At 37.6% G+C, this 27,839-nt stretch overlaps 1 protein-coding gene and 1 long non-coding RNA gene across 2 annotated transcripts; both read left to right on the plus strand.

Moving 5' to 3' along the window:
• The first annotated feature begins 1,080 nt into the window (after positions 1–1,080).
• LOC131736860 (uncharacterized) lies at positions 1,081–2,475 on the plus strand. The gene is made up of 2 exons (XR_009328457.1): positions 1,081–1,321; positions 2,348–2,475. It is a non-coding gene; the product is annotated as an uncharacterized LOC131736860 (long non-coding RNA).
• A 264-nt stretch (positions 2,476–2,739) lies between these two features.
• Positions 2,740–26,604, plus strand: LOC117400714 (transmembrane protein 170B-like). The gene is made up of 3 exons (XM_034000994.3): positions 2,740–3,246; positions 11,916–12,086; positions 25,249–26,604. The coding sequence occupies exons 1-3, from the start codon at positions 3,090–3,092 to the stop codon at positions 25,377–25,379; spliced, it is 459 nt and encodes a 152-aa protein (XP_033856885.1). The 5' UTR covers positions 2,740–3,089; the 3' UTR covers positions 25,380–26,604.
• Positions 26,605–27,839: the final 1,235 nt, after the last annotated feature.

The following is a 27,839-nucleotide window of genomic DNA, read 5'->3' on the forward strand; positions in this document are numbered from 1 at the left end:
CTAACGTGCACATCAAGTAGTGAGTCTAAAGTGCACCATAAATCAGAATGTACTGCCCCATTTACTAACACTCTTTGGCTAATTGACATACCATAACATGCACACTACATGTATTGTGAGCGATAATTTAATGTGCACGATAATGTCTGAGACTTACCCGTGACCAGCATCTTTTGGTGTATCTTTTGGTCAGTGGCTTATTGTGAAAGGTGGAGTTGGCTTACATCGACCGAAAATGAGCGATTAACTGATACAGCCCTCCACAGAGGACAGGCAGAGGCAACGCAAACTAAAACTGCACGCTGAGGAGTTAGAAATTCTAGTGGAGGAGGCTGTTTTAAATTCTAATACCTTGTTTGGTCCAGCCTCTTCCAAAACTCTTGCTTCCAGAAAGCAAGCAATATGGGCAGCCATACAACACAATGCTCTGGGTCACAGCCAATAGACATGCTAAAAAAAAAAAAATGTGAGTGAGCTGAAAAGCAAAACTAAAGAGAAGATTGCTTAGAACTGGTCTGCGGCAACACACATAGGAGGAGGACCAACTAGTCAGGTGGAACTGACCACCCTGGAAAAGAAAATGGAGAACATCTTCTCATCAGAACAACTAGAAGGTGTGCAGGGCGTCATTGACACCACAAGACTTAAAGATGATTCTCAACCAGGTAAGCTACAAACGACACAAACCACTTCATTGCTCTTATAAGCGCATTTCATAATTATGCAACATAAAATACAATACAATTGTTTTTTATATAGCACCTTTCACAGCAGAGTTATCAGAGTATAATCAAGAATTAGCCTAATCAAAAAGGAACGTTTTTAACCTATGCGGTGTGTATTTTGTGTTTTATGTGGTGTGTTATTGTTTATATGTATGTGTGTAGTGGTGCATGGAGTGTGGGTTATGTAGCACAGGTGATTTAAAATGTATATTTGTATTTAGACATGGGCAATTACTTCATGTGCAGACTGTGCCGGGATTGAAGTGAATGATTACTTAGGAAACGAGCCCTGGCACAGCTGTAGATAAAAGGAGCACAAAATCACTCACTTAGGGTTAGTGTGTTCAGAGGCAGAACGAGAGTCGTTAGGTAAAGCAAAAGAAACCAGAAATACAACAATTGCTACTCTGGTTTCCAAACATACTTGTTTTGTTCCATTTCTGTTTGTTTTGGCCACTGTGCCTTTTTGTTTTGTATAAGTGTTTTGTTTGGCTTGTTTAAATCTTTTATTTTGTTCTGTCTTGTCCCTGGTCTGACATCATCCACAAGCCATCTTGACACACCTACTTTTAAAGATCAGAAGACAACATCTTAAGGTAAATCTGATTTAAGAATTAAGTGTTTTATTTAACCACTCTATTATTTGTACCAATGTAATGAACTATAAAATACAATCTAAGAAATAACAACATTCATTCATATTTATTTACGCTTAATACAACCTGCTGTTTACAGGTAATTTTCACTGCTCTATATGAAAACTTTCATGCATGTAAACGTTCTGCATGTTCGATGTGGAACAGGAACATGTTTTAGCCATTTTGCGAAATTATTTTGTTAGTTTTTCAAAAACAAAATTTCAAGTTGTAACGACAAAATCTTCAGTTTCAAATTCAGATACATCTGTATTGAAGTAATGCCTTGTGGCAATGTGAAAGGTGTGTGTGGGTTTGGCAGTGTGCCCCGCCCCTGTGTGTATTTTATGTTTATGTGTTGCGTGTGGTGTGTTAGTGTATAGGTATTGGTGCACAGGATATAATGGGGCTATGTGGAGCACGAGTGATTTAAAATGTATATTGGTATTTAGACACGAAGATGGCACAATCACTTCACATGCAGATTAAAGTGTGTATAGTATGGAAGCACGGGGAGCACACTTTGTTCACGTGCAGATGTACAGAGATTCCAATTGAATGATTGATTAGCAAGCGAATCTCGGTACGCTGCATAAGAGGCAGTGTTTCACTCACTTGGGGTTGTGTGTTCAGGGCGAAAGAACGGGAGAGAGTGAGGAGATAATAATAATAATAATAATAATAATAATAATAATAATAATAATAATAATAATAATAATAATAATAATAATAATAATAATAATGTGATAACTTGTAATGTGATATTTTACAATGCGATACTTTGTACTGTGATACTATGTAACAACTGGAAGTCGCCCTGGATAAGTTCGTCTTTTTTTTTTTTTTTTTTTTTTGTTTTTTGATTTGCATTTGTGTTTTTATATTTGTAATCACAGGTTTTCAATGCTTTGTTTCCGTTTTTTTTATTTGTATCGTTTTTTTTTTATTGTATTTTATTTGTATTGCTTTTTGATTTCTGTTTTTCAGTTTGTATTTGTGTTGTGCACTTGAGGGCCACCCTAATTACGACCTCGTCTGAGCCTCACAATCTTTTTGGTGCAGGAAGGAAAATGGGCTCACCCAAGTAAAGTGAAAATAAAGCAAAAAAAAAAAAATATTTAAAATACATACATTGGTTTAATTACTTGACCTAGACACACCCTCTTATGACGCAAAGGCAAATTATATTATTATAGTTTATAATATTAACTTGTAGAAGAATATAGTGCTGTGGTACTAAGTGGTGAAAAAAACAAAAAAAAACGTATTTTGTTCAAGATTTTTGGCTGCTTACTGTATCTTACACACTCAAATGTTTTTACATTGGGGGGTGGGGGGGGGGGGGGGGATGTCTGTATAATTACAACTGGGGTTGTCATGGCAATGTGCTCCACGCTATTGTATGTATGCACCTGCCTCTTGTGCCACTGCCGTGTATGCAGACATAAAAGCCGCATCTTTGTGAGGGCCATTTGGTTTGCCTGCAGTCTACACACTCTCCCTTTACGATGTCCTCCCCTTTAACTGGCGTGTAGTTGTGCTAACAGAATAGTAGGGGGTTTGTGTTTGCCTGCCGCGGCACCCTCATGATGGCTTCCAGTCCGCAGTTGCTTCATCGGAGACAGCGAAAGAGCAGACTACCGGTCTCATCCTCACCAACAGAGCGACTGGCACACAAAAAAATACACCTGAGGTAGAAGCCGCGGCGAAAGCACCATCGGCCTCCTCAATGTCTTCATCAAGGCCGTATAGCCTGTACAGCAACTTGACAAAGAGTGGAAACCCGGGCAGCAGTGGCAGAAATATGAAGGATTACTCCGTCAACCTTTCGGTGCAGCAAGTCCTCAGCCTCTGGGTGCACGGGACCGTCCTCCAGCACTTCACAGGTAAGCTACAGGCAGCATCAATTTGTCAGCACCCACATTTTGGTTTATTAAATTGTCCGCAGGCCACCCTTTATTAGCAGGTTTGTGTGAGCTACTTTGTTGTGTGACATAAATGGGCGACATGCGCGTCCATTTTTAAAGGGATAGTAAGCAGACCGTAGAAGCACCTGCTAAGTCTCATTTGAATTAAAAGTGTGGTGTGATGGACTCTTCTCAATCTAAATTCTGTTTGATTTCTTTTGACGTTGTGATAGGAATTGTGGGAGAAAACAAACCAGTCAGTTGGACTTTTATTTATTTATTTCATTAACGTTTTTGCTAGTTTGCTAAAATTAAACAGGTTTATTTTATTCTAGTTAGACTGTGGTATTCAAGCTATCCACTAGGAGTGCCGTTTTTAATAATGTTTTGCTCTGTATTGAAACAGAAAGATGGAGTATTGCTCATTAAGTACTGTATTTGTGAAAGAAGAATCATCTTCAAAATTAAAACATGATTTAATTGCAATGCATTGAATAAGTCTTTGAAATTAACATTGGAAAATGTGGTTCGTGCCTTGTGCTGTGCTGGTTTATGCTTTCATCAGCAATTTGATTGCCTTGACTCAGCCGGATTGATTGTTTCTATACACTGAGTGTAATTTTAAAGATAGAATAATTGGAAGTCAGCCTTAGAAATATGCATTTTTATTAAATTATTTTGGTTTATGTCAGTTAAGTTGCACCTGCAATTTGAATATTTTTTTAGGACATTGTGCAGCATATTTGCTTTCTAAATCCAAAGTCTTAAATGCAGTGTTACACAAATTTTCCACTGAAGAATAATTCCTTGTTGCCTGTTTAACTATTTGAGTACTATGTAAAACAGTAAGTTTTCAAATAAAAATGATTCTGAGTAGTTATTGCAATAACTCAGGTCAGCAGTGTTGAGGGCTCTGGACTCTTGACCAGAGGGTCGTGGGTTCAGTCCCAGGTGGGGGACAATGCTGCTATGCCCTTGAGCAAGGTACTTTTACCTAGATTGCTCCAGTAAAAACCCAACTGTATAAATGGGTAATTGTATGTAATTAATTAATTTATTTCTTAGCAGATGCCCTTATCCAGAGTAATTCTGTAAACCTGTTTTTTTTTTTTTTCAATCTTTTCCTAAATTGCATTGCCTTTTACGTTTTGGTGATTAATGGGGAATTTTTACATACTGCTACAATACAGACCGGATTTAAAAGTGTGTACTATATTACAGTTAACGTGCCGTCTCTTTTGGCAAGTGATATTTTCAGAATCATATCATTCTGAATTAAAATACTACTTCTGTTGAAAATATAGTACTGTACCAACAAAATCAACTACAGTACATCTAAATGGAAGCCTACTTTTTTTAAAACAAAGTCCTTTCAGCTATCTATTTTTCATATCTTTTTTGTGTGCCATTAAGAAACGGACAGTGGCTTATTTCGCTTCAGAATTTCAAATTAAAAACTAGTTAATCCGTGTGAATTAAATAATTTTGTTCTGAAAAGATAGGAGGGTGCGCAAACTTACTTAAGACTAGACTGACATATATAGACTAAAGAACATGTAAAAACCATACAAAAATATAAAAATAGCAGGGCTTGAATTTCATTCTTGTGAGCTGGGGGGATTTCCCCCCTATGCTGCAGCCAATGGGGGGGGGGGGGGTTCCAAAATTTTAGGGGGGAATGGCAAAAGGAAAAGACACTTTTGCATATAAAAAAACTATATGTATTTTACTGCATCATCATTCACACTGGTGTTGCTTTAAAATAAGCTGCTTTCAGGCGACCTAACAGCTGTTCATCACTGTGAGACAGAGCACTCTCCATTGCTTTTGCCATTTCCTGATGTGAAGTTTTTGCAGCAGAAGAAAAAGGTGCTTTTCTTTTAAACCAGCGCTCCATTTTTTTGTTTTTGTTTTTGTTTAAGTCTTTACACTCTTTCTAACTGTTTTTCCCTGTTTTCATTTATGTATGTTTAACTAGTAGTTAGTTTGTACTGCATGCATGTAACTTATCAAATGAAAGGCCACAAAAGTTCCTTTCATATTATGTAAGTTGCAATAGGATCAGGTATACTATATGTGGTAGAGATGAGAATATACTGTATGTATTTAAAAAAAAAAAAAAAAAAAAAAAAAAAAAAACACTGCACCATTGAACCTCAATATGAAATAAACATGGGGGTGGGGGGCAGCTGAGCTTCTGAGCTTTCCAACGATACCACCCCTTTCTTTTATAGCTGCTAAGGAGCAATAGGCTCAAAATGAAACCTAAGCTGTGAACTCTGTCACATGATGAGAGAGAGAGACTTAACTTCAGGTGATCGTAGTTCCGGCTAGGAGTACCGCATACACACACTGAATATGTCTTTGGAAAGCCCAGAGTCTGTACTTTTTAAACAAGCCATGAGGTGGCTTTTACGGTGCCTGAGTAATATGTATGTAACCTTCTGTGCCCTGGCGCCCAAAAATAAATGGGGCTGTTTTAAGAGTTAAAGCGAAAGTCACCTCTTGCAAAACAACTAGATAGACTTTTAATATCATCATTATTTATTATTATTTTTTAAACTGTTTAGTTACTGCAGTGTACTGAGTTTCTATAATCCTTAAAGATAGAGGCCGAGAATCACGCACGAGAGAATAAAGTCTTGCGGCACTTAAAATATGCAGCACTGCTTTTATTTATTTATTTTAACCAGAACTACTCAGAATGCAGCTCATAGTGCTTTCGTCACTGATAGCCACTTCCTTATAGATTGTTGTAGCATTTCAGGCGTTCTAAATTGGGTGAAAAATACAGTAGCTTAGTGTCTTAAAATCTCTGCGGGATTTTCCCGCACTGAAAGTTGCAGATACGCGGGAGCAACTTGGAAAATGCGCGATTCCCACGATCCCGCACTGAAATTCAAGCCCTGAAAGACTGCACTTGCTTTATGCTTTCATTTTAATGAACACATGAGGCACAGTCAATCACAATCATAGATGAAAACAAAATAAATAAATCCTCCCCTCCAAGAGGAGCAAAGGGAGGGGCCGTGGATTGAATCAGCCTATCCGTGACTTGCTTTGTTAGCAAAGCAAGTCACCAAATCACTCACTCATTCGATTGCCTGTGCCTTTTAAAGGGCGTTGTCTAGAGCCGTGTTTCCCGAACTTTTTGATTGGCGACCCAAATGAACACAGGAATAATGAACCCATGACCCAAAATGATTCACTATTCGGTATTTTAACTGAAATACTTCTTAACCAATGAAAAAGCAACGTTTCATTTATTTGTAACCTCACTACACTATATAAGCATTCAGGCTTTGATAGTTTTACAGGATGCTAAAATATTTGCTTTGATCAAATTCATTATTGTTAAAAAAAAAAAAAAAAAAAAAAAAAAAGTATTAAACTAATATATGTAACGACGAGGCAGACAAACCTGCGTGGGGTGCCACTTCTACGGACATTCTACGAAGGGTCCCCTTCGCGTGGACAACGGGACTGCAGCTGATCGCAAACATGAATCTGCAGGAGAGACCCCATGGGGATTGATGGACTGTGTGGGTGTATTCAGATAGTGGTGGGACGGGAATGCATGACTGTGTTGGGGGAGCGCGCACGACGGAGCGAAATGTAAGCCTGGCAGAGTGAGGGGCTGGGTGAAGACTGTGAGTTTTGGAGCTGTGGGAGAGAACCTGGTGTTTTTTTAAATTGCAGAGTCAGACACGCAGAGAGTGTTAGCTTTGTGTGTGTTACCTGACTGTTTATTAAACCCTTTTATTTATTCTGTGTTCGTTCGGCTCGTGACCTTTTTTTGACAGGTGAGGCACAAATTACAAAATAGTTATTGCCACCCCCACTCAATGGCTAACTTACTAAAAGTAAATTTACTTTGTTCAGCTGATTGCATATATGCCTCCGATGAGAGCATTTTAATGCATTCAAATAATGTAAGAAAAACTGAAGTTAATATAAGATGGTAATTGCAAGTTTTTTTTGTTTGTTTGTTTGAGCTGCAATAGGATTAGGCATTTTTCCGTTTTGCATCTGTTTTACAACTGTTTTCAAAATCCCAAGTAACCGCACATAAAATATGACCTTATACTTAATTTTCTTGGTTCATATTTAAAGCAGATGCATTGTTTACATAATTACTGCTAATGATTTCTATGCACATTATATTTATTTTGAATATAAGCATAAGAAGTTGTATAGTGAAACTAAATCTTAAATGTGCCCTAAACGTCATATATTTATAGATTGTTTGGTGACCCATCAGAAACCTTGCTGCGACCTATATTTGGGTCATGACCCCCTGTGACAGGATGCGAGTGACATGGTGCAATAAATACAATGTCCAAACCAGATTCTCCCAATATGTCCGTGATCTATTTAATAAAGTTTAAGAAAGAAAATAACAAAAGAAAAACACTCCTAATCCACAATCCTCCTGCACGAAAACTGTGCTGTTATTCCAGGGATTGTGGTGAGTGGTTGGTGCCGTGCTGTGAGGGAAGTGCTCAGGGGATTGTGCTGGCTCAGTGGCTGCAGCCCCTCGCTCCTACTCCTCCACTGTAAAGACAAACACAGACAGCACGTAACACAAAACAAAACGAGAACAGCTCCGGCTGGTGGCTCATTTCTCTCAGCGCCAAAGCCCAGGTACTGACGTAGCTGCTTCCCTTTTGTACCCAGCAAACTCCTCCCTGCAGTCAACGCGTCGCCATGGTTTCTCCAATAGAGGGCTGCCCCGCAGCTGACTGCAATTGAATCGTCCGGAGTACTTGCAGCTACGCACCCCTCCTAATATGGTCACCTTCCGGTTTCCACCTACCACCGAGGTGGCAAATCTAGGAGGCAGCATACTCTCACCTTTACACAGCACTCTTTCTAGTTGGGAGGGAGATTTACAGCATTGATCCTTTCTCTCTTTCACACCCCCACTTTGGGAAACTTTGGTCTAGAGGCACACTCATTCGATCTTGTTGGTGACAGTCAATGTTTCTAGCTGACCGTCGCAGACCTTTTTGCTACCAGTCAAACTGACGGACAGCTTCAGTCTCTGTCCATCAACTAGATTTTGAAACCATTTTTGATGGGTATTTACCAGTTGAAGGAAATGCTGATGCTCATTATGAATTTTGCTTTCAAGATTAAGCATGAATGCCAAATTTGTAATAAAAAAGTACAAGATCACTTAAAATGGGTTAGCTACAGGTCCCAAATTCTAGCAGCAAAGCATCTATTGCCTTTCTTTTATCCTGCATGGGGTGCGTTTCCTTGGAGATAATTATATAGTGGAGGCTCCCATCCAAATGTACCTGTGTCACACTTATCCAGTTGTGATGAAACTTGATTAGTACATTAAGGCCATATTTAGAGGTTATCAGAATCTAGGCATATATGGCGAGTTTCATTAATTCATAAATACATACATAGTCAGATAATCAGACAGACCGCCAACTTGTGCTAAATATATGCAGACGTTTCCACGTCTTCAGCATAAGACTAAAGTCAAAACGTTTGTTTTTTGGAGTTTTTACTGGTTCAAGCACTTAACTTTTCTTGAGTGTTTTAAGTTACCAGTACTGGAAACATTTAAAAAAATCTGCGTATCTGATTGTGACAAAGACAGAATCATTCTTGGTGATAAATCTCCCTCCAGACCTGTGAGGGGGCTGTGTAAAGGGAATAGAGTGCCCTGGACTGGATGGCCAGACAATTCATTCCCAGGGTTAGATGGAAGTCAGTCATCTAGAAAGGAGGCGGAGCTACGGTACACTAAATCATTGAGCCGGAAGGAGCAGTTGCACTAACCAAGGAGTCATGATTGACGATACAAAAGGGGACATAGCGAAGTGATCTGTTCCTTTTGTGTGGTCAAAATCTTGAGATTAAATTTTTTTTAGACAAATCTAAAATGTAATACTAATCCGGTTATGTTAATTCCAAAATATTCCAAATGTGCAGAAAAATTTAAAAGGGGTAATCAACAGACATTGGCATATTTTAAAATCTGATCACTCTATTTCTAAATTTATTCTTGGATTCTCCTTGACTAACTTTTAGACGAGGACAAAATCTAAGAGATACCTTAGTGAGGGCTGATTTGCCCCCTACTGCAATACAATCACTGCTGACCCCGAAACCAGATGGTAATTATAGATGCGACTCGTGCACTCAATGCAACAGTACTCAGTCTTTCAAACATCCACTTACGGGTGAGGTTATTCCTATTAAGGGTGTCATTAGTTGTAAAACTGTGGGTGTGATTTATATGATCTCCTGCCCTTGTAGTAAGGTTTACATTGGTAAAACTGTTCCTTGAAATTTAGAATAGCTGAACATTGATGCTCAATTCGATGCAGAAATACTATTTATCCTGTTGCCGCACATTTCATTGAAGCTCAACACCCTATTTCCTCTTTACGTTATTGGGGAATTGCAAAAGTTAATTTACGTAGCAGGGGTGGTGATTTGGATAATGTGTTGCGTAGAGCTGTCTTTTGGATGCATTCTTTGAAATCTAATTGGTAGGTAATTTATCACTGGTATTCAATTATCTTCCTGTCATTTTTATTTAAACACCTGCGTGTGTTTGTTTCTTTACCCTGATGAAGGTACTTTGTACCGAAACATTGGTCAATAAAACTAAATGATTTTGCTTTTTGAGTTTGCGGTTTATTTTCCTTTAAGTTTAGTGTTGGCACTGCCTTGTAAACCGGCACCTCATTACTTTATTGGTGCGCGTACCTCCTTTGTAATATTATCCGGACTACACTGCACCATTGTTCACGATGAACTGTATTTGCACCACAAGCACTAAATCGCTCACTGTGGACTTGTGTTTGTGTTTTGTGTTACGTGTTAAGATCTGGACTGTTATTACGGGACCAACCCGTGGATTAAACAGAGCAATACACGCCGCTGTATTGCCTGTTCTCATTATTATTATTTACTGCCTTTTGTCATCGGACTTTGGATTGTAAAAATAAAACATAATTGCACCTGGATTATCGTTGCCTGTCTTATTGATCACTGCTGCATTCCTGCACCTGTTAACCACTTTGCCACACTGATAAATTATACAGCATCAAGTCTATAATGTTGAGGTAAATTGAACACATTTATACGTTTTGCATATATATTTTAAACAGAAAACTGCTTTTGCTTGTTTGCAGACACCGTAATGTGTACAGTAAACAAACAAACACTAATAATTATTATTATAGCTGATGGTATAAGGATTATTACCCACATTGCCAAACAGGTAACACAGCATTAACGACCCATGATGTCACATGGAACACAAAGCCAGAACACTTGTAGTTTTTGATTTTTCTAATCGCTCTTCCGGTGGTGATCAGAGGCACACCTCTGATCTCAAACCCGAGTGTTTTAGGTATCTTGAAAATACCTTTGAAAGAAACTTTCAACTTTATAGGTGTAAAAAGTTGTCAGGATGTTAACAATGAAAAGAAAAATGACCGGTATGTCATTTAAACAGTTGTAGCAACACGTGGGGACACATAACGCTATATTTTTCGGAACCCCGCTACTTACTTTTTAAGTTCAGTTGAGTTGTTTTAACAGGTTTGTAACATTGGGTAACGAATACTTAAGGGACGAATAAACCAAACAACATTACCATGCTTTTGTAAAACCCGAACCTAATTCACAGGGTGGTCCGATGGGAAAGGGGATGGGGAGACTAGGCTGTATGTGTACTAGATGCAGTTCTAAGATTCAAGTCACATTGTGTGCAAATTGCAATCCTCATTTTCAGTTGGAGAGTAGCAAGACAGCAGCAGTTTGTGAAATTTGTATATTTTTTAGCAATCGAAGTGTGTATCCAGTTTTTCTCCCTGAATGCTTTTAAATCCAGTGCTGAGATTGAGGAATAAGCTTACCTTTTTTATGTCAATGGTAGCCTATATTTCCATTCGTGCAATGTTGTCGGGCTAATCAGACACGCTGTCAGCTCGATGGCCTCTTTTTATTAATGCAGTGCTCCTGGAGAGGGGGGTTGGGCCTGTGCTAAAGGCTTAAGCTTTATGTCTGGATGGAACCATGTGTTATTTATTTTATTTTATACTGATGACATTTTATACGGATGTAACAGATTATTTACATTTGCTTTTTTTTTTTCAATGCAAAGGGGATATGCTGTATATTACATAGAGATATAAACAACAAATGTTTGCTTACATGTGTTGCACAAGTACTGTACCAGTACAGCATGATTATCCAGAAAATTACCAAGTGGTACATTTACTGTAGTTATTTTTATTTTGCCTTGCACTGTTTATAATTGGTTCCCTTTTTAATTGATTATGATTTTTATGTACAGTACATGTCTTTGTACAAAATGAAGAGATTGTGTGGCAAATTTTGGTTTTACTCTCGTCTCTATTTAACAATTTCAATGAAATGAAAAAAAAAAAAAACATTGCTAATTTTACAAACCTAAAACCAGGCAACAAAGTGATATAAATGTAGGTCAAGCATACAAGTTGATTGTTTATCCTTTTGCAGCATTTTTTTTTCTTAATGTTTTTCGATGCGGTCACTATAATTACAAAATGTCAGTTGGCAACCCCTGACTGAACCGACTGTTGAATGACCATGGTGTTGTACTGATGTGCTGCTGTTTGTTGTCCTTGCAGAGATGTGGTACTGGGTGTTCCTGTGGGCTCTCTTCTCTTCACTGTTTGTCCATGGGGCAGTTGGGCTCCTCATGTTCGTCATGCTGCAGAGACACAAGCAAGGGAGGCTCATCAGCTTCATTCTGGTCAGTGTTGGATTCCTGGCCTCTGTCACCGGGGGAATGATAACCAGTAAGTGACCCTAGAAACAAACTGTGGTGTGGGTGTTTTTTGAGAGTACCAGCTCTTCCTCTTTTAAAAGTTCATTTAAAGTTGTATTTGGAGGATGGACAGCTCCCAATACACAACACTTCTTTTGCAAGCCACCCCCCCATATCATTCCTTTTTTTTATTATTTTATTTATTTCTTAGCAGACGCCCTTATCCAGGGCGACTTACAATTGTCACAAGATATTACATTATTTTTACATACAATTACCCATTTATACAGTTTTTTTTTTTTTACTGGAGCAATCTAGGTAAAGTACCTTACTCAGCAATGTCCCCCACCTGGGATTGAACCCATGACCCACTGGTCAAGAGTCCAGAGCCCTAACCACTGCTCCACACTGCTGCCCTTCCCTCTCCTTGTTCTATCACACTTTCCAAAACAAAAAAAGTGGGGGGGGTCTCAATTGCCTTTCATAGCCAAGCAATAACCCCTTAGACTAGCAGATTTGAGGCCAAGTTTAAATGTGACACGCACAATCAATTCAACACATTAATTTCTTATTCATTCAAGTTCACAAACAAGCTTTTTTCACAGTATTTTTAGCATTACTGGGAAACTTCACAGCCAAAATAACTTGGTGTAAGCTAGTAGACCACAGCAAAGTGTTTTTTATCTACAATTGCTACATAGTCATATTTATCATCAGTCGCTGAAGAAGAGATGACTGTTTGTGATGATTTCACCCAATTAACGATTGTTGTCAAGGGAGGTTATAGGTTAAAAATGAAACATTTTGAATGCTAGTAATTTCAGTTTAATCTGTGGATTGTATTTGTTATATTAAGCATGTTTCTGATATAATCCAGAAACAACTGTAGTTGGTTTTTGGGGTATTGCCAGAATATGTGGTAACTGCATTTCAGTCAAGGCACTTTAGTTGGTCAATCTGTATTGATCTCTGCTGATCTTGTTTGTCTTCAGTCACGCATGTCTGCCCTAGACCTCTGTGGTGCTAAATGAGTTGGCAATCCACAGCTCTTTTCAGAGTGTGACTTCATGACCCATTTCTCACGGCTCTACCTCAGCTTGTACATGTGTGTCAACATAACACCAACTGTTAAGTAATTTGATGATGTTACTGAACCTGTCGGCAAGAAGAAAAAAATGGTTTTGGCTAGAGAACCATTAAAATGCCTAAATTGAAGGGTCATTGGGTACTGTCTATGAATACAGGGTTTCTGCTCTAAACTTTGACTGAATAAATAGAGGACTTCAGTGTCTAGTTCATAAAAAATAAAAAAAATAAAATACATACATTATTGGATTTATCAGTAGAAAGAAAAGGTGGTCACAGAGGCCCATAAGAATCGTTTGAACATTCTTTCACTTTTTTGTTTTGGTTTATTCATCCCTTAAGTATTCATTATTTATTTGGCCTCCATTGTATCTGAACGAAAAAGCTGATGAATGCAGGGGGACAATGCAGCTGCGGTATAGTGAAACTAGCCACTTGAATTAATCCAGGGACCTGCTAACCTGCTGTACGTTGGTGAGGAAATAAATTAAGCCTGTCTGCCAAGTGATGGGGAGCCATCTGTTTTCTTTAGTGGCAAGACACTAAAAATGTTTAACACACCCCTGTCTACAATTACAGTATCCCTTGCATCTTGAAAATGAGGTGTCACAGTAGACATTAACATATCTGATGTGGAGTAGTGGTTAGGACTCTGGACTCTTGACCGGAGGGCCGTGGGTTCAATCCCCAGTCTGGGACACTGCTGTTGTACCCTTGAGCAAGGTACTTTACCTAGGTTGCTCCAATAAAAACCCAACTGTATAAATAGGTAATTGTATGTAAAAATAATGTGATATCTTGTAACAATTGTAAGTTGCCCTGGATAAGGGCGTCTGCTAAGAAATAAATAATAATAATATCACATACTACACAATACAGAGGAGGTTTTTTAATTATTATGTCTTTCACAAAATCGGTGCAAGACACAGAATATTAGCACAGTAACACCACAGATTCCAGAGATGGAAACCACATACTGTAGGACCAGGGGGTGGGTGGGTTACAGATTTGGGACAGCTAAACTCATGCACAGGAAGCTTCTGTTTCCAAAGATACATAAATCAGATAAGCCAATGAAAATACAAACGGTTTATTTTGATCTTCACAGGAACAACCCATATATAAACATTCTTTCTGTTTTGTGGATACTAAATCCAAACAAAGTTACCTGAACTGGAGCTACAAATAAAGCACTGAGTGGTGAAGCATTAAGTTGCTATTGAATGGGGATCTGTTTAGCTGTTTGGCAGTGTTCCTGCATCTGTGTTTACAGTATGTGGATAGTGGTTCTTTATGTTTGTCTGGTATGGAAATGTGTGTATTGGTGTTTGCTTGTGTATGCTTACTTATTGTTAGGACTTCCTTGAAAAGCAGATGTTGTTGGGCTCAGGATGAAGGAAGTTGAAGGAATATCTATAATTATATGCCAAATGGACCAATGGTCCCCCACCTCACTGTCTCAGATTCTTTTATCAATCACATATGGATACACCTGGAAGTGTGTACAAAAAGTGTGCCATTTTTCAGGATAAAGTGTTCCATATTTACTGCAAGTAGAAGGATACATTTTACAATTCTGCTGTTTTATGCCAGGCATACTCTGTCTCATAGTCAACAGAGCCCGAGGCCTGCGGCTGGTCGTCCCTCTGCAGGTAGGTGGATAGGTCCTATATGCTTGTATCATAGGTAGTTTTTGCTGTCCCTATGCTTTTCATCAGGGGTGCAAATTTGGCGATATGGCAAGTGAAATAACTTGCATTAAATAAACTGTGGGTCTACAACCCAAATACCCAAAGGATTCCCAACATATGGTGGTATGTTGTCCTGATTAGTTTCTAAATAGCTGCACAATACCCATATATGAAACCGGGCAAAAATGTGCATCTCCTCGGGGGTGTGTTCACTGAAATGAAATAATGAAACCTGTAAAATATTCCCCTCTTATAGCTCTATTATTCCTGCTTTTATTATTTGGCTGCCAGGTTTTTTCTTCCCTTGGCATCAAATGCAATCTTTCAAATTGAGCAAAAAACGCAAAGAAGCGATAGCTGAGAGATATTGATGAAAATCTATTTAGCCATTATCTTTCATTCTTATTTTTTCATGAATTTATGTTTAGGGTGTGCCGTAGCTGTACATAATCATTTTATAATTTTTTTTTTTTTTTTGCATTGTCTAAACTGAGCATTGTTTTTGTAGTGTCCCATATATGGAATACATAAAGTTTTTTTTCTGTGGTAATATAACAGAGTGAAGATGTATGTAATATGTTGCAGTCTCACAATTGATGAAACATGATAGATTCGAAGAGATCCTCAGATATTTGCACCTTGCTGATAACGGCAGACTACTTGTTGGAGACAAGCTTGGCAAGATAAGGCCATTCTATGAAATGATGAATGAGAGACTCCTCAAGGCCTTCCAGATTGAACAAAATCTGTGTATAGATGAAGTCATGATTCCCTATTATGGGAAGCACTCGGCTAAACAGTTCATGAAGAGCAAACCAATCAAGTTAGGTTATAAGCTGTGGTGTCTGAATACTTACCAATTCTACCAATCGTGTGATAGTAACAAGATGGAATAACAGCATGGTCACGATGGCATCTAATTGTCAACCAGTAATGCCTATCGGAAAGGCAAAGCGCTACTCTTGGGGCTGAGAAGAAGGTGATTTGAAGTTGATGAGCCACAGGTAATTCGATACTACAACAAGTACATGGGTGGAGTTGATAGAATGGACCAAAACATTAGCTACTACAGAATTTCCATCCGCTCAAAGAAGTGGTGGGTGCCCTTTATGCTGATGCCTGATGTGGCCATACAGAATGCATGGCTTCTGTATAGGAACTCTGCAGGGCACAAGAATAGATCCCTGGGCCTGCTGGCTTTTCAAAGAGAGGTGATAAAATTTGTACAGGCTAAAGTTTTCAGCTGAAGCGAGGAATGCTCCTGGCATTGGTCGGCCACTAACTGCAGGACGCCAAAGAAAGGAGAAAGTGCTCAAAGCTGTGCGATGGGATGAACAAGGTCACTACCCAAAAACAAATCAGACGCAGAGATGTGCTTATTGCGGCAAGAAGGCTAAAGTTGCATGTTGCAAATGTCATGTTGGACTCTACATTGACTGTTTCAAGCCATTCCACCAACAGTAATTGGCAAAGTGGTGTCAGAGGTCCCCAGTTCGTTTTCAATATCTGTTGACAGAATATCAGGTTGAAGTAAAAATATCAAATGACCTATATTATAACATGCTGTAAAGTAGGTTTTGCTATGAGTTATGTCTTTTCACCACATATTGTTGATACAATTAAGTTGTTTACTTTGAGTTAATTGATTTACAATAAATGAGAGTTCTTGTTATACAATAAGAGTTATTGATATAAAGTATAATAAATTGAAGTTATTGATATATAATAAATAAGTTATTGTTATATAAAAAGTTATTGTTCTATAATATTGTGCTTTTACTTTATTTAGTATTCATGAATATTATTATTGGTAAGGTATATAGCATATTAAAACATGTACCCACCTGTGCCTGGCGTCCCATATTTGGGACGCAGAAAAAAAGATGATTTCTTTGAAAATTGCAAAGGCTAATTTAAAAAAAAAAAAAAAAAAACACTAGAAATGTTCATAAGTCACATCTGCCCATAAGTATAGCAAAGGAAACTTAATTCATAAAATTTAGGCAAGAATGGGTTAAGGAAATACTCAGTACACAGAAAATAAGCATAGGTGGCGCGTATGAGGCAAAATAAATTGCCCAAACCCTCACAAGAAATTGTTCTGACCAACACAAAAATTTGTGAGAAGAAGAGTGACTTTTTTCCTGCAAGCCCGCAAAGCAGGTCTAAAACATATTTCTCGTTTTCCTACTGCGCAACCGTTGGGGCAGCTGGGATATCAATATCAACACTGTAGTACAGATACAGGATTTGGTTGCATTTCAATGTCATTCGAGGAGACAATGCTTGGCTGGTTTATCGTCAATTCTTCCTGCCGATCTGAGCCCCCCATACTGCTGCAGGAGGCAGCCGACGAAAACTTTGAATACTTTTCGCTCATTCCCTTGCCTGGAACATCCTCTTCACAATTTCTACATTTATTCGTATTGCTGTTATCTATACAAACAGCTTGATCCAAATCTGATTTTACACAACTTGTGGCAAAATATCATAGCATACTGTGTTTTCACGCACCGCCGTTTTGTGAGAATTTGATAACTGACGCTACAGTCAGAACATACTTCCTTAGACTGTTTGAACAAATGCCACCTTTCACTGCAGAATACTGTTTGTGGTGCTAGATTATGAATATTTCTGAAGTTTATCTTTAGATTTTTCCAGTCATTCTCTCCATTTTTTGTGAAAGCAGGGTCTTTTGAACTTCTGAAAAAGAGTCTGCAAGGAAAGCAGAAAACCGCATCTGCCTACTTACTGTACTCTAAATATGAAAACATATTTTAATATTCTGATGAAAATTAATGGTTTGTTTACCAAAGACAGTTTTTGGATACACAGATAAACAAGGCTGTGACGGTCCAATTGCAGTATCACCAAGGTCCAAAATACAGGATTTAGTTGCATTTCAATGTCATTTGAGGAGGCAATTCTTGGCAGGTTTAACGTCCATTCTTCCAGCCGATCTGAGCCTCATATTATTTTATTATTATTTCTTAGCAGATGCCCTTATCCAGGGCAACTTACAATTATTACAATATATCACATTATTTTTACATACAATTACATTATTTTTTGCACATTATTTTTACAAACAATTACCCATTTATACAGTTGGGTTTTTACTGGAGCAATCTTGGTAAAGTACCTTGCTCAAGGGTACAGCAGCTGTGTCCCCCACCTGGTATTGAACCCATGACCCCACCGGTCAAGAGTCCAGAGCCCTAACCGCTACTCCACACTGCTGCCATATATAGATATTTGAAAGTTTACAGTAAGAGTGCAGTTATTTGTTTTGCAAATCTACCTTATGAAATACGCTGAATGCTCCTTGATTAGAAGTATGATAGTAAGTGCGTGTTTAGAAGCTTAATAATCAGTATTAATAATTGATTTAAATTGGTGTGAAGTGATGGAAATGGTGTTTGAAATTGGTGTAGGTACTGTACGACTGCAGAACAGGTTAACGGATTTAAAGGTTTTAAAAAACAGTGCAGCTTGTTATCCTTACTGTTTTTCTAATTTGCTTAAATAGGCAGAACATGTTTTAAAGTACAAGCTAGTGCAATGGTAAACTTCATTTATTTGGCCACCTTATGTTGGGGGGGGGGGGGGGGGGCGAACCAATGTCAAATATATAGCATCCCTGAGCAGGCCCATCAAGAGGGTGGGGAGGACAGGCCAATTTCACTGGGGCCCAAGGCCCCGAAGGGGGCCCTGGTGAAGGGGGATTTTTTAATTTTTTTAATATATAAAATGTTTTAAAGCAAGTAGCCCTGCACAAGACCTTTTGCGTTCCCACCGTCACAGAAAAATAAACTCCAGTACTGTACACCGACCCGATGTGCTTCTGTTTAATTGTGTATGTGGCGCTAGTGCAGGTGCTGTCTAAACACTTCCTTTCACGCAATGATTTTAACTTTCACATTTCATATTTTACTACTATCATTTTTACGCAGATGACACTCAAATCTATATTAATTCTAAACCTGATATCAATGTTGCTGCCTCTGCCCTAACTGCCTGTATCTCTGATATAAAAAATTGGATGTCGCAAAATTTTTTACATCTTAATTGTGATAAGACTGAGGTAATGCTGTTAGGTACTCTCTGCCAGCTAGGTCTTTTTTTTGTTTGTTTCAAATCTTAGTTTACTCTTCATGGTATGTGATCAATTACTTTGTTTTGGTGGATTAACCTGTTGTGATTTAGTAGATTTGTATTCTGTGTATGTATCAGAATTACCCGGGTTGCTAGTCACATTGCAAGACCCGTAGTCTTTTTTTTTGTCTTTATTCTTACAGACCCCTCATGCATAAATATTTAAACGCATTTCTTTGGACTATTAGCCAATGTTTTTAGCCAACTAGATTGTTGCTCCACTTAATATATAATAAAATAGCCACATATTCCACTCCTATCAATATAATGCATCTAAAATGTCACATGGATAGAATCAGTAAACTATAAAGTACAGCATCTACTTTGTTAAATATTACTAACATTTAAATTGTACAGTTTATTTAACTATTTTACTGACACGTCTGTATTTCACACTATACGTTGTAAACATGAAAACTATTGATTTTGCACCAATCCACACCAAATATACAATAATATACACTGAGCCTTTTAATATACACTCTGAGCCTTCTATACAATTCACAAAACATTTCAGTGTAACCTTGCTCTTTTTATGGGATTATGAGAACCCTCTATGTGCCTGCACTGGTTTTAAATACCTTGATTTTTTTGTTCAGATAAATGGCAAATTAATTTGTGAAAGTGTTAATATGTTCCAACACCCTGTAAAAATGTGTCTTGCTTGTGTTCAGTCAAGGGCAGAATGCAAGTAAAATACATTCTTAACAGGGAATTGCTGCTACCTGACCTTTTTCAAAAGCCTGAGCCTCCCTGCATTTAGCTTTGTTATGATTAATTTTAGTTGGCTTGTGCTAGTCCATTTCAAAACCTGTAAACTGCAATGACAGATGGCTGCCTTCTGTGATTTACAGTCATTTTCACTTCAGATCTAGTTAAAAGGACGTCAAGATTTACTTTCTGAACCTCAAGATAAAAATGAAGGTTCTGGTTGAAGGGAACAGAATAAATCACAAATAAAGGATGCGCACATAGTATATGTGGCTTGTCAGGAGGTTTTCAGAAAATGACTGAAGTGGAGGTTGTCAACTGGTACATACCAGCAGTCTAGTTTGAAATGACTAGACTGCTGGTATAGCCGGCTAACTGACCCATGTCCATATAAAAAACATGTAAATTAAAATATTATTGAAAAGTTAGTTTACCCATTACTTTGACTACAATGGCTTGGAGTCCATTCAAAGAGTGTTTTAACTAGGGGCCACTAAGACACAGTTAACAGTAAGATTAAAGGTCACATGGTGTACATTATTGGATGAACTTGAATTCAAAGATAAACTCAAAGTCTTGCATTTGGTTTAGTTAACTTGTGTCCATTTTTTTAAATGTGTATTACAAGTTAAAGCAAGAGAAGATTAATGGGAACACTATCAGTCAAGCCTCACGCATGTTAGTAAGGTTAAATGACTTGGCCAAAATGTCTGTGCGTATCTTGGTTTGAAATGCTATACCCCTCTCACAACTATAGAGTGTGTGAGAAGCATAGCACATGGGAGTGGGATACTGGTGAAATACTTTTACCTGTAAGGCAAGGGAGCCTGAAAGTGTGTGAAAAGATTAGATTATCTGTAATGTGGTCCTTTCTTTACCTGTTTCAAAGCTAAAATAACTTAAAAAAAAGGATCTTCTACAATTGACTAGTGATACAATTTTAAGAGTTTTAAATGGGTTATCTCTCGTTTTCAAAATGTTTTTTTTTTTTTTCTTTTCATTAAATGATGAAGACTTTAGGTTTTATGTCATCGGGACACTGGCCGTTGCGGCAACTTTAACACGTTTCTGGAAATTGAACAACCATGTGGTTGGCCTACATTATCAAACCCAAAGAACTCCACGCACAATGTTCAGTCTTGGTCCTATCTTCTGTCTGGTTCATAGTTTTACACTTGAACGTCAACCAATTGCATTTGCCACACTTGGGAGTATGTTGCACTTTGAGATACAAAAACATTGACAATAGACTAAGATATTGCATCATTCTAACACCAGGGATACATGAATGTGTTCAAGATCAGTGATAACTTGCACACCATTGAATGTTATACATCTCTGGTCTATTGGTGATCTTGAACATATTAATGTAGGCTATGCACGTAGACTCACCTGAAAGTATTAAACTTAATGTGCATCTGTCATGTGATGCACATTAAGTAACATTCATTTCTTTGGCAGTGATGAATGTTACTGTTTAGGAAGCATTGTGTCGTACAAATTGGTTCTAGAAAAAAAAAAATTACATATTCCTTCCATGTAAACAAAGGGTTCCTGATTGATCATATCATACCATACCAATTTCATTCATATACTGTCCTTCAAATAAAAAATAAACAGCAAGCCAAAAAGAGCCAGTGAAAGGCCAAATCAAAGAGGTGTGTTTTGAGCTTAGGTTTAAATACCGACAGACTTGGCATTCCGGACAAAATGAATTAGAAAGTGAAGGAGCACGAAAACTAAAAGCCCTTGAACCATAGGTTTTAATCAAGTGCTTCACTGGAAGGCAGTGTAGTAAGGTGCTGCTGTGCACCAAAAAGTAAACCCTCAGTTTTGCTTGAATTTAATTTAAGATCATTCTGAGACATCCAGGGACAGCACATAGAGAGCTACATCCATGTCAGGTGGGAGTAGAAGATAAATCTGAGTGTCATCTGCAGGAAATGCAGATTATTGATGAAAAATAGAGCCCAGCGGCAGCATATATAAGAACATGGGGCCCAAAGTGGAGCCCCACGGCTTACCACAGCGCACCTCCATACAACTGGAGGAGAAAGTTGGAGGTTCCACCACAAGTTAAGCAAGAAATATCTTGTGCTATACATAGAGGGCAAACTGTATATGTGTTTAGCAAACTGTTGCTTGTTGCTGCTAACAAGGCATTTTCTGATGTGTAGACAGAAACATTGCATTGTATGCTGTTTGATCACAATTTTTATCTCTGGGGTCAATATTCAAATTGATCAAGTTTTCATATAAACCAAAATATTAACTATTTTGAAGTTCTGAGCTTTTATAGTGTACATTATTTACAGTGGTGCTAGATCTAGCTACCAGAACTTTGGAAGAAACTAAATATTAATGCAAAATTTGCTTGAAGCCATTGCTTAATACAGCAGACCCTTGCCTAAGGATATTATCTTCAAGTATTGCTCATCCTTGTTAGACAGCTTTTTGTGTCTTCCAGTCCTGGGTTTGTCAATTACAGATGGTGTTTCTCTGTACTTGTTAATTATGCTTTGGATACCATACCTTGAAAATCGAGTGATACGAGCTATTTCACTCAATGTTTCTCCTTCTTTATGCAAGTCAAGGTTGTTATAGTAGAAAACACTAGTGGAGGCTTTGAGTAAATTCTTGATGCTCATAATGCATCAGAGTAGAAAAATGCAACATGTCTAAGACTTTTGTATAGCAGTGTGTGTGTGTATAGATATTAATAATAATAAAATACTTGGCAGTGTAACCGGTCAAAATTGTCAGTCTTCATTCACCTAATGAGGATAACATTAAGGGACATGCATAAAAAATGTGTGGATCTATCCTTTTAATAAATATCTTAAATATCTTATATTCCAATCAGATACTAATTCAGTCTTTTTTTGTTCAAAATATAAGCAATGTAGTAATTGGTGTTCATTGGATGTTTGGATTGATACAAAATGCTGTTCTTTGCATTGAAAATATTTATATTTACTATGTCTTTTTGGGTTTGAGCAAGCAAGCAGTGACACCAGTGATTTCACTCCAGTGGTGTGGGGAGTAGTTTGACTGTGTAGTGATGCAGCAGAATGGGCTCTTGCCAAAAGTGAGGTGCGATGTAGCAAGTGACAGTCACCAAATAAAAGTTAATTGAATTCTGTGGAGTGTGAAATATAAGCCAGATAATACTGTATCCCCATCACAGTTTTATGCACGAAAAATAGTCTGTAAAATTGCCTTCAATTCAGCTACATCCAATGTAAAGAAGCCAGTAACTGTCAGTGATGGGCTTGAGGGTGGTATTGTAATACAAACATGGCTGCTTTTTTAATTGCTCAGCAGAGACATGTAAAAATAAATTATCATGATAATCAAAGAAGGGAAGATTACAGCTCTTAACACACGTTTTACTTTGGTGCATAATGTTTTTTCACTGTTGAAAAAGAAAACGTTTTTGAGATTCTTTTGAGAGAGTTGAAATATGCAAATCAAACTTCCGCAATGGCTCCAACCAGATCCCAAGATACCTATAACTGTAATGAAAGATACAATTCATTGTAATTATCCAGTCATGTGCCACACAATCCTTGAATAAACAGCAGCCTACCTGCACTGCAGCAGTAGACAGCTGCTGAATCAACAGTAAGTCTTGGAGGTAGAAACTTAATGCTGCTGGAAGCAAGCCGGATTTGTAATCTGAAGGGCAAAGGACGAGAGACCTGTAAACAATCTTGTACTGCAACTGTTCAGAGCTTGCCAACTGGATACTTGTTCTTCACACTTTCTCTACAGTGTTTCACACTGGAGTCTAATCTTCTACAAACACAACATGCTGAATGCTTGTGACCTTGACATTGACCCAATATGTCTGCATGATTTAAGTTTATGTGACTGTTTTGGTTTCTGCATGATAGAGACTGTATACTTTGACATGTGTTCACATTTGGTAGTATGATTCTCTGTTTAGTTCCATTGTTGGTGTTGTGTAGGAAAATGAACAGTTTCACTGCCGCACTGGTTTTAACTCGTTTCAAAGATGCAGATCACACAGTTTGCCACATCCATTTTCTACATGAGATGCCATCCCCTTACATTATGCCCACAGGGATGTTTACTAATGCATTCCTATAATGTCAGGAATGTTTTTCTCTGCTTCAAAAATGTGTGCTTTTTTAAGTACTTGTTCAAAATAATTGTATACAACAATATTTAGCCAATTTTACAATGCATGCTGTTCTGGGGTATTTGCTGTTTTTGAGAACATATAAGTTGACAGTGCTTTTAGGAGTCCAACTAACAAGATCGGGTAAGTAAATGTGAAGAGTCCTGACAGCTTTCTTCGTGTAATCACATTTTGCAAAGAAAAAATGGAGAAGACCAGAAAAACTGCTGGACTAATACTGTAGCAGTTAATCAGGCTTTATCATCCAGATACATTACACCTGTATAATTACAATAATTGCTTATTGGACTGAGCAATGACACTAAACCTTGCAGTATTTATATCATGTGGAGGTTGATTTATATAATTGACTACAACTAGTCATGGATAGAAAGTTCATCAATTGCATTACATAGCCTACATTTTGGCAAATTTTAAAGTTTTTGTAACATGCTAAACTATTAGTATATTTTTTGGGTATATGTTATTTTGCTTTCCCACAATGGAACAATTTGAACTTCACTTCATACCTGGTATTTATAATACCAGAAAAGGAACATGTTGCCAACCTTTTTGAACTCCCAAAACTACCAAACTGCCAATCCATATAGCACCATTCAGAAGACATGCTGTAGGTTAAACATTCATGTAATTGATGTGTTTGTTTATTCACATCTGTTCTAGGTTATGTTGTTTTTTATGCTGTTTAGCTCACTGTTGGAGCTCCTCTCCCCTACTGGAAGTCCAGGACAATGTAGACCTGTCTGCCCTGTCTGTTTGGGAAATGTTTCTTCAGGTCATTGAGCAGGACTGACACACCAGTGTAAAGTAAGCACAGGGATTTAGGGCAGTGGATGAAAAGTAGGTCAGGAGGATTGTCTGGACAGGGCGCATTGATTGTGCTGGCACCTCATCAATGCACTGTGAATTGTGACAGAATAGGATAGATTAGTTGGCCAATTGTATGCACTGAGTAACTTTACACTGCATTATCATGGACATGACAGAAGCCCTGGTATAGATGAGCTGCTAAATTTGCGATATTGATTATGCACAGTTTTTTTCTAGGAATAGGCACATTTATTGTTTGGGGGGGGGGGGGGTAGTAACTGGTTATGAAGATGCAGGTTCTGAAATCCCTGAGTTTATAATAGCTTTCCTGTATCACCAGCAAAACGGGACAGTGTGCTGAATGCTATATCTTGGAAATCCTTGTACGATTTTGAAGAAACTATTCACTATTCTCAGTACTGCCACTGGGCTGAGCTATTGAAGGCTATTTTTTGAAAAACTGTCTGGCTTCTGATTAAATCACTAGTTTGATTTTTGATGTTTGATGCTATTCTGCATGCTGTGCTTGTGTAACCATTGTCCCACTGTCACTGATAATGTTGCTTTCCTTCTAGGTGCAGCTGTGGCGGGGGTATACCGGGTTGCAGGCAAGAACATGGCCCCCTTGGAAGCCTTGGTGTTTGGGGTGGGACAGACGGTGCTCGCTATCATCATCTCAGTCTCAAGAATTCTCGCCACACTTTGAATATTACAGTGTGTGGAAGAAGTAGTCAATGCAAGCGTCCCTGAGAGGTCTTCTTTTTTTAAAATAAATAACAAGAACAAAATAAAGGCCTTTGATTTGGAACCTGCAAGAGACAGAAGGGGCCAATAATCTGCACTGAGTGGCTGCCTGGTCCAGGTCAATGTTAATTCAGTGCCACCTGGTGTTCAAGCTGTTGCACTACTGCGCCTTATGTGCCTCCGTCACAGGCAAGGTGCACAAGAAACACTGTTACAGCATTGTGAAGCCTTCTGATAAAGCACCTTGTACATCTAACAATCAGGTTGATCTTTACTGACAGATGGGGACATTGCCTGCTGTAGGCGAAAGATCTGTATACACAGAATTCAGGAACTGTTCTCTGAATCTGTATTAAACGTGCCAAACATGACTTTTTAACCTGTACATTTAAAGGAGCTATCTTATAAGAAAGCTAAAATGAAGAGTTCTATGAAATGCACATGTTGATTTTAATTCAATATTTTCCCTACTTATTTGCTTAAAGAGTGTATAACTGGATTTGAGTGTGTGATGGGTATGCTTATTTAATTATTTTTTTTAACATTGAAACTGTTTACTGTGCTGTGGTTTTGTGAGTATTACCTTTTCCATGGCATATACATTAACAGTTAAAACAAAGATCTCTAGTTGCCATTTATAGATGATGAAGTAATGTGAAGCAAATTTTGTTACACTTCCCCATGTTAAAGTAGTTACCAAGTTATGCAAACGTAATTATAATGTATTTTAATTACATTGTTGCTAAATAATTCCATCATAATTTGTGATTTGTGTAATATGGCCCTCTAACTGAAAACATTATTATTCAGTAATAATCAAAGCATTAGTTTAAAAAGCTAAAGCTTGTTTTTTGTTACCGTTTATACAGATCAAGTTGAAGCCACTGGGGACTTTAAATAAAGGTTCTATTAGTATTTAGATTGGGCTCGATCACACTTCTACTTACATTGGTCCCCATTAGTGGCAGTAAACAGTTGACTCTTGTTGATGTGCTTTTCTTTGTCTCCTCATCTGTTATGTAACTCCATATACTATAGGTGATAACACAAAACCCACAGCATTGCTGATTTTAGGTTTCCAAGCTATTTGTAGGGTATACTGTAGTGTGTTTTTAAAAATCTGTAAACAGAAATAAAGTTGGACAATTTAAAACAAAAAAAATAATAAATGGAGTAATTTTTACCTACTGCTTTTGAACTGTGTAGTGATCTTGCTGAAAATTCAGAATATTGATTTTATTTTTTCAGTCGACATTTTGAACTTTTCTTTGTTCGCTTATTTATCTGTGTATGATGTTTAAGATATATGATTGAGACTAAAAACACTGAAATCAAAGTTTATAAACTGGAAATTCCCAAAGGGAAAATCATTTTTTCAAATCAATAATTGTTGGAGCATAACATGTGTTCAGCAACAATGAAACTATGTTATTGTCAATTGCTTTTAATGGACATAAATCAAACCAAGGCATGTTCTGCTTGAATAGAATTGACAAAGGGCATTTCTTTAATCTGTTCTGGTACCAAATTAATATGAGTCTTTATGCAATTTAACGTCTAGCCAGAACCACAACACAAAACCATAATACTACAAAAAGTGTTTTAGAAATGTGGTTGTGGCCAAAAGTACTGGGATATATTGCTTACTTACATTTCAAAAGGGTAAGCAAAATCAGCAAAGCGGAATAATACTATAAGCTTGAAACTGCCAGCATGGAAAAATATTACCATTGAAGTGCAAGCAAATGAGAAACATTCAAACCTTACAACAAGCTGTGAAAAGGAGGACAGGACAAATTCTGAGTGGGAGACCCATGTAATCCAGCTGTTACTGACGGTGGCAAAGGCAAAGCCCAACATGTATTGGAATCAGTGACTCCTTTCCTTGATTCATGTATGTACCTAAAGCTCCAATCATAGCTTTAAAGAGAATTTAGTTTGGCAGATCTTTTGACCTCCGTAAACAGAGGATAATAGAAAAATGAAAGACTGAATACAGAGAGGCATAGAAATAATGTGTATCTCTAAAGAAAAATGATAAATTACTAACTGTTGTGAAAGAGTAGTAATTTAATGGTATATTTTGCTCCTTTATTTTTCCAAATCAAGAAAACACAAAATCAGCTAGCAAATAAGTTATCAATAAACAAAAGTTGACAGGAGTATTAAATAGAAATACAATTGACAGCTTTTTATAAGGGAATGAAGTTAAGAACTTTCCTTCTAAATTATGTAATTTATAAGGTACTGTGCTGAGAAGGCTGAACTATGGAATAATGTTCTAGAATTCAACATGATTGTGTGCCACTTTTATGCTTTTTTTTTTTTAACCTTGACTATGAACTACAGTATAGGGATACTCTGCTCAAATATAGTTTTGTAATCCTATATTTTGTGCTAACTCTAATGCTATTCTAGGTAT

This window comes from Acipenser ruthenus, chromosome 4 (assembly GCF_902713425.1).
Source record: "Acipenser ruthenus chromosome 4, fAciRut3.2 maternal haplotype, whole genome shotgun sequence".
Classification (NCBI taxonomy): Eukaryota; Metazoa; Chordata; class Actinopteri; order Acipenseriformes; family Acipenseridae; genus Acipenser; species Acipenser ruthenus.

What these genes read in the sequence shown, in the direction of transcription:
- LOC117400714 (XM_034000994.3), top strand. Translation starts at nt 3,090, where the DNA reads ATGTCTTCATCAAGGCCGTATAGCCTGTACAGCAACTTGACAAAGAGT. An exon ending in CGTCCTCCAGCACTTCACAG is followed by an intron (nt 3,247 to 11,915) that starts GTAAGCTACAGG and finishes TTGTCCTTGCAG; the next exon opens with AGATGTGGTACTGGGTGTTC. An exon ending in CACCGGGGGAATGATAACCA is followed by an intron (nt 12,087 to 25,248) that starts GTAAGTGACCCT and finishes CTTTCCTTCTAG; the next exon opens with GTGCAGCTGTGGCGGGGGTA.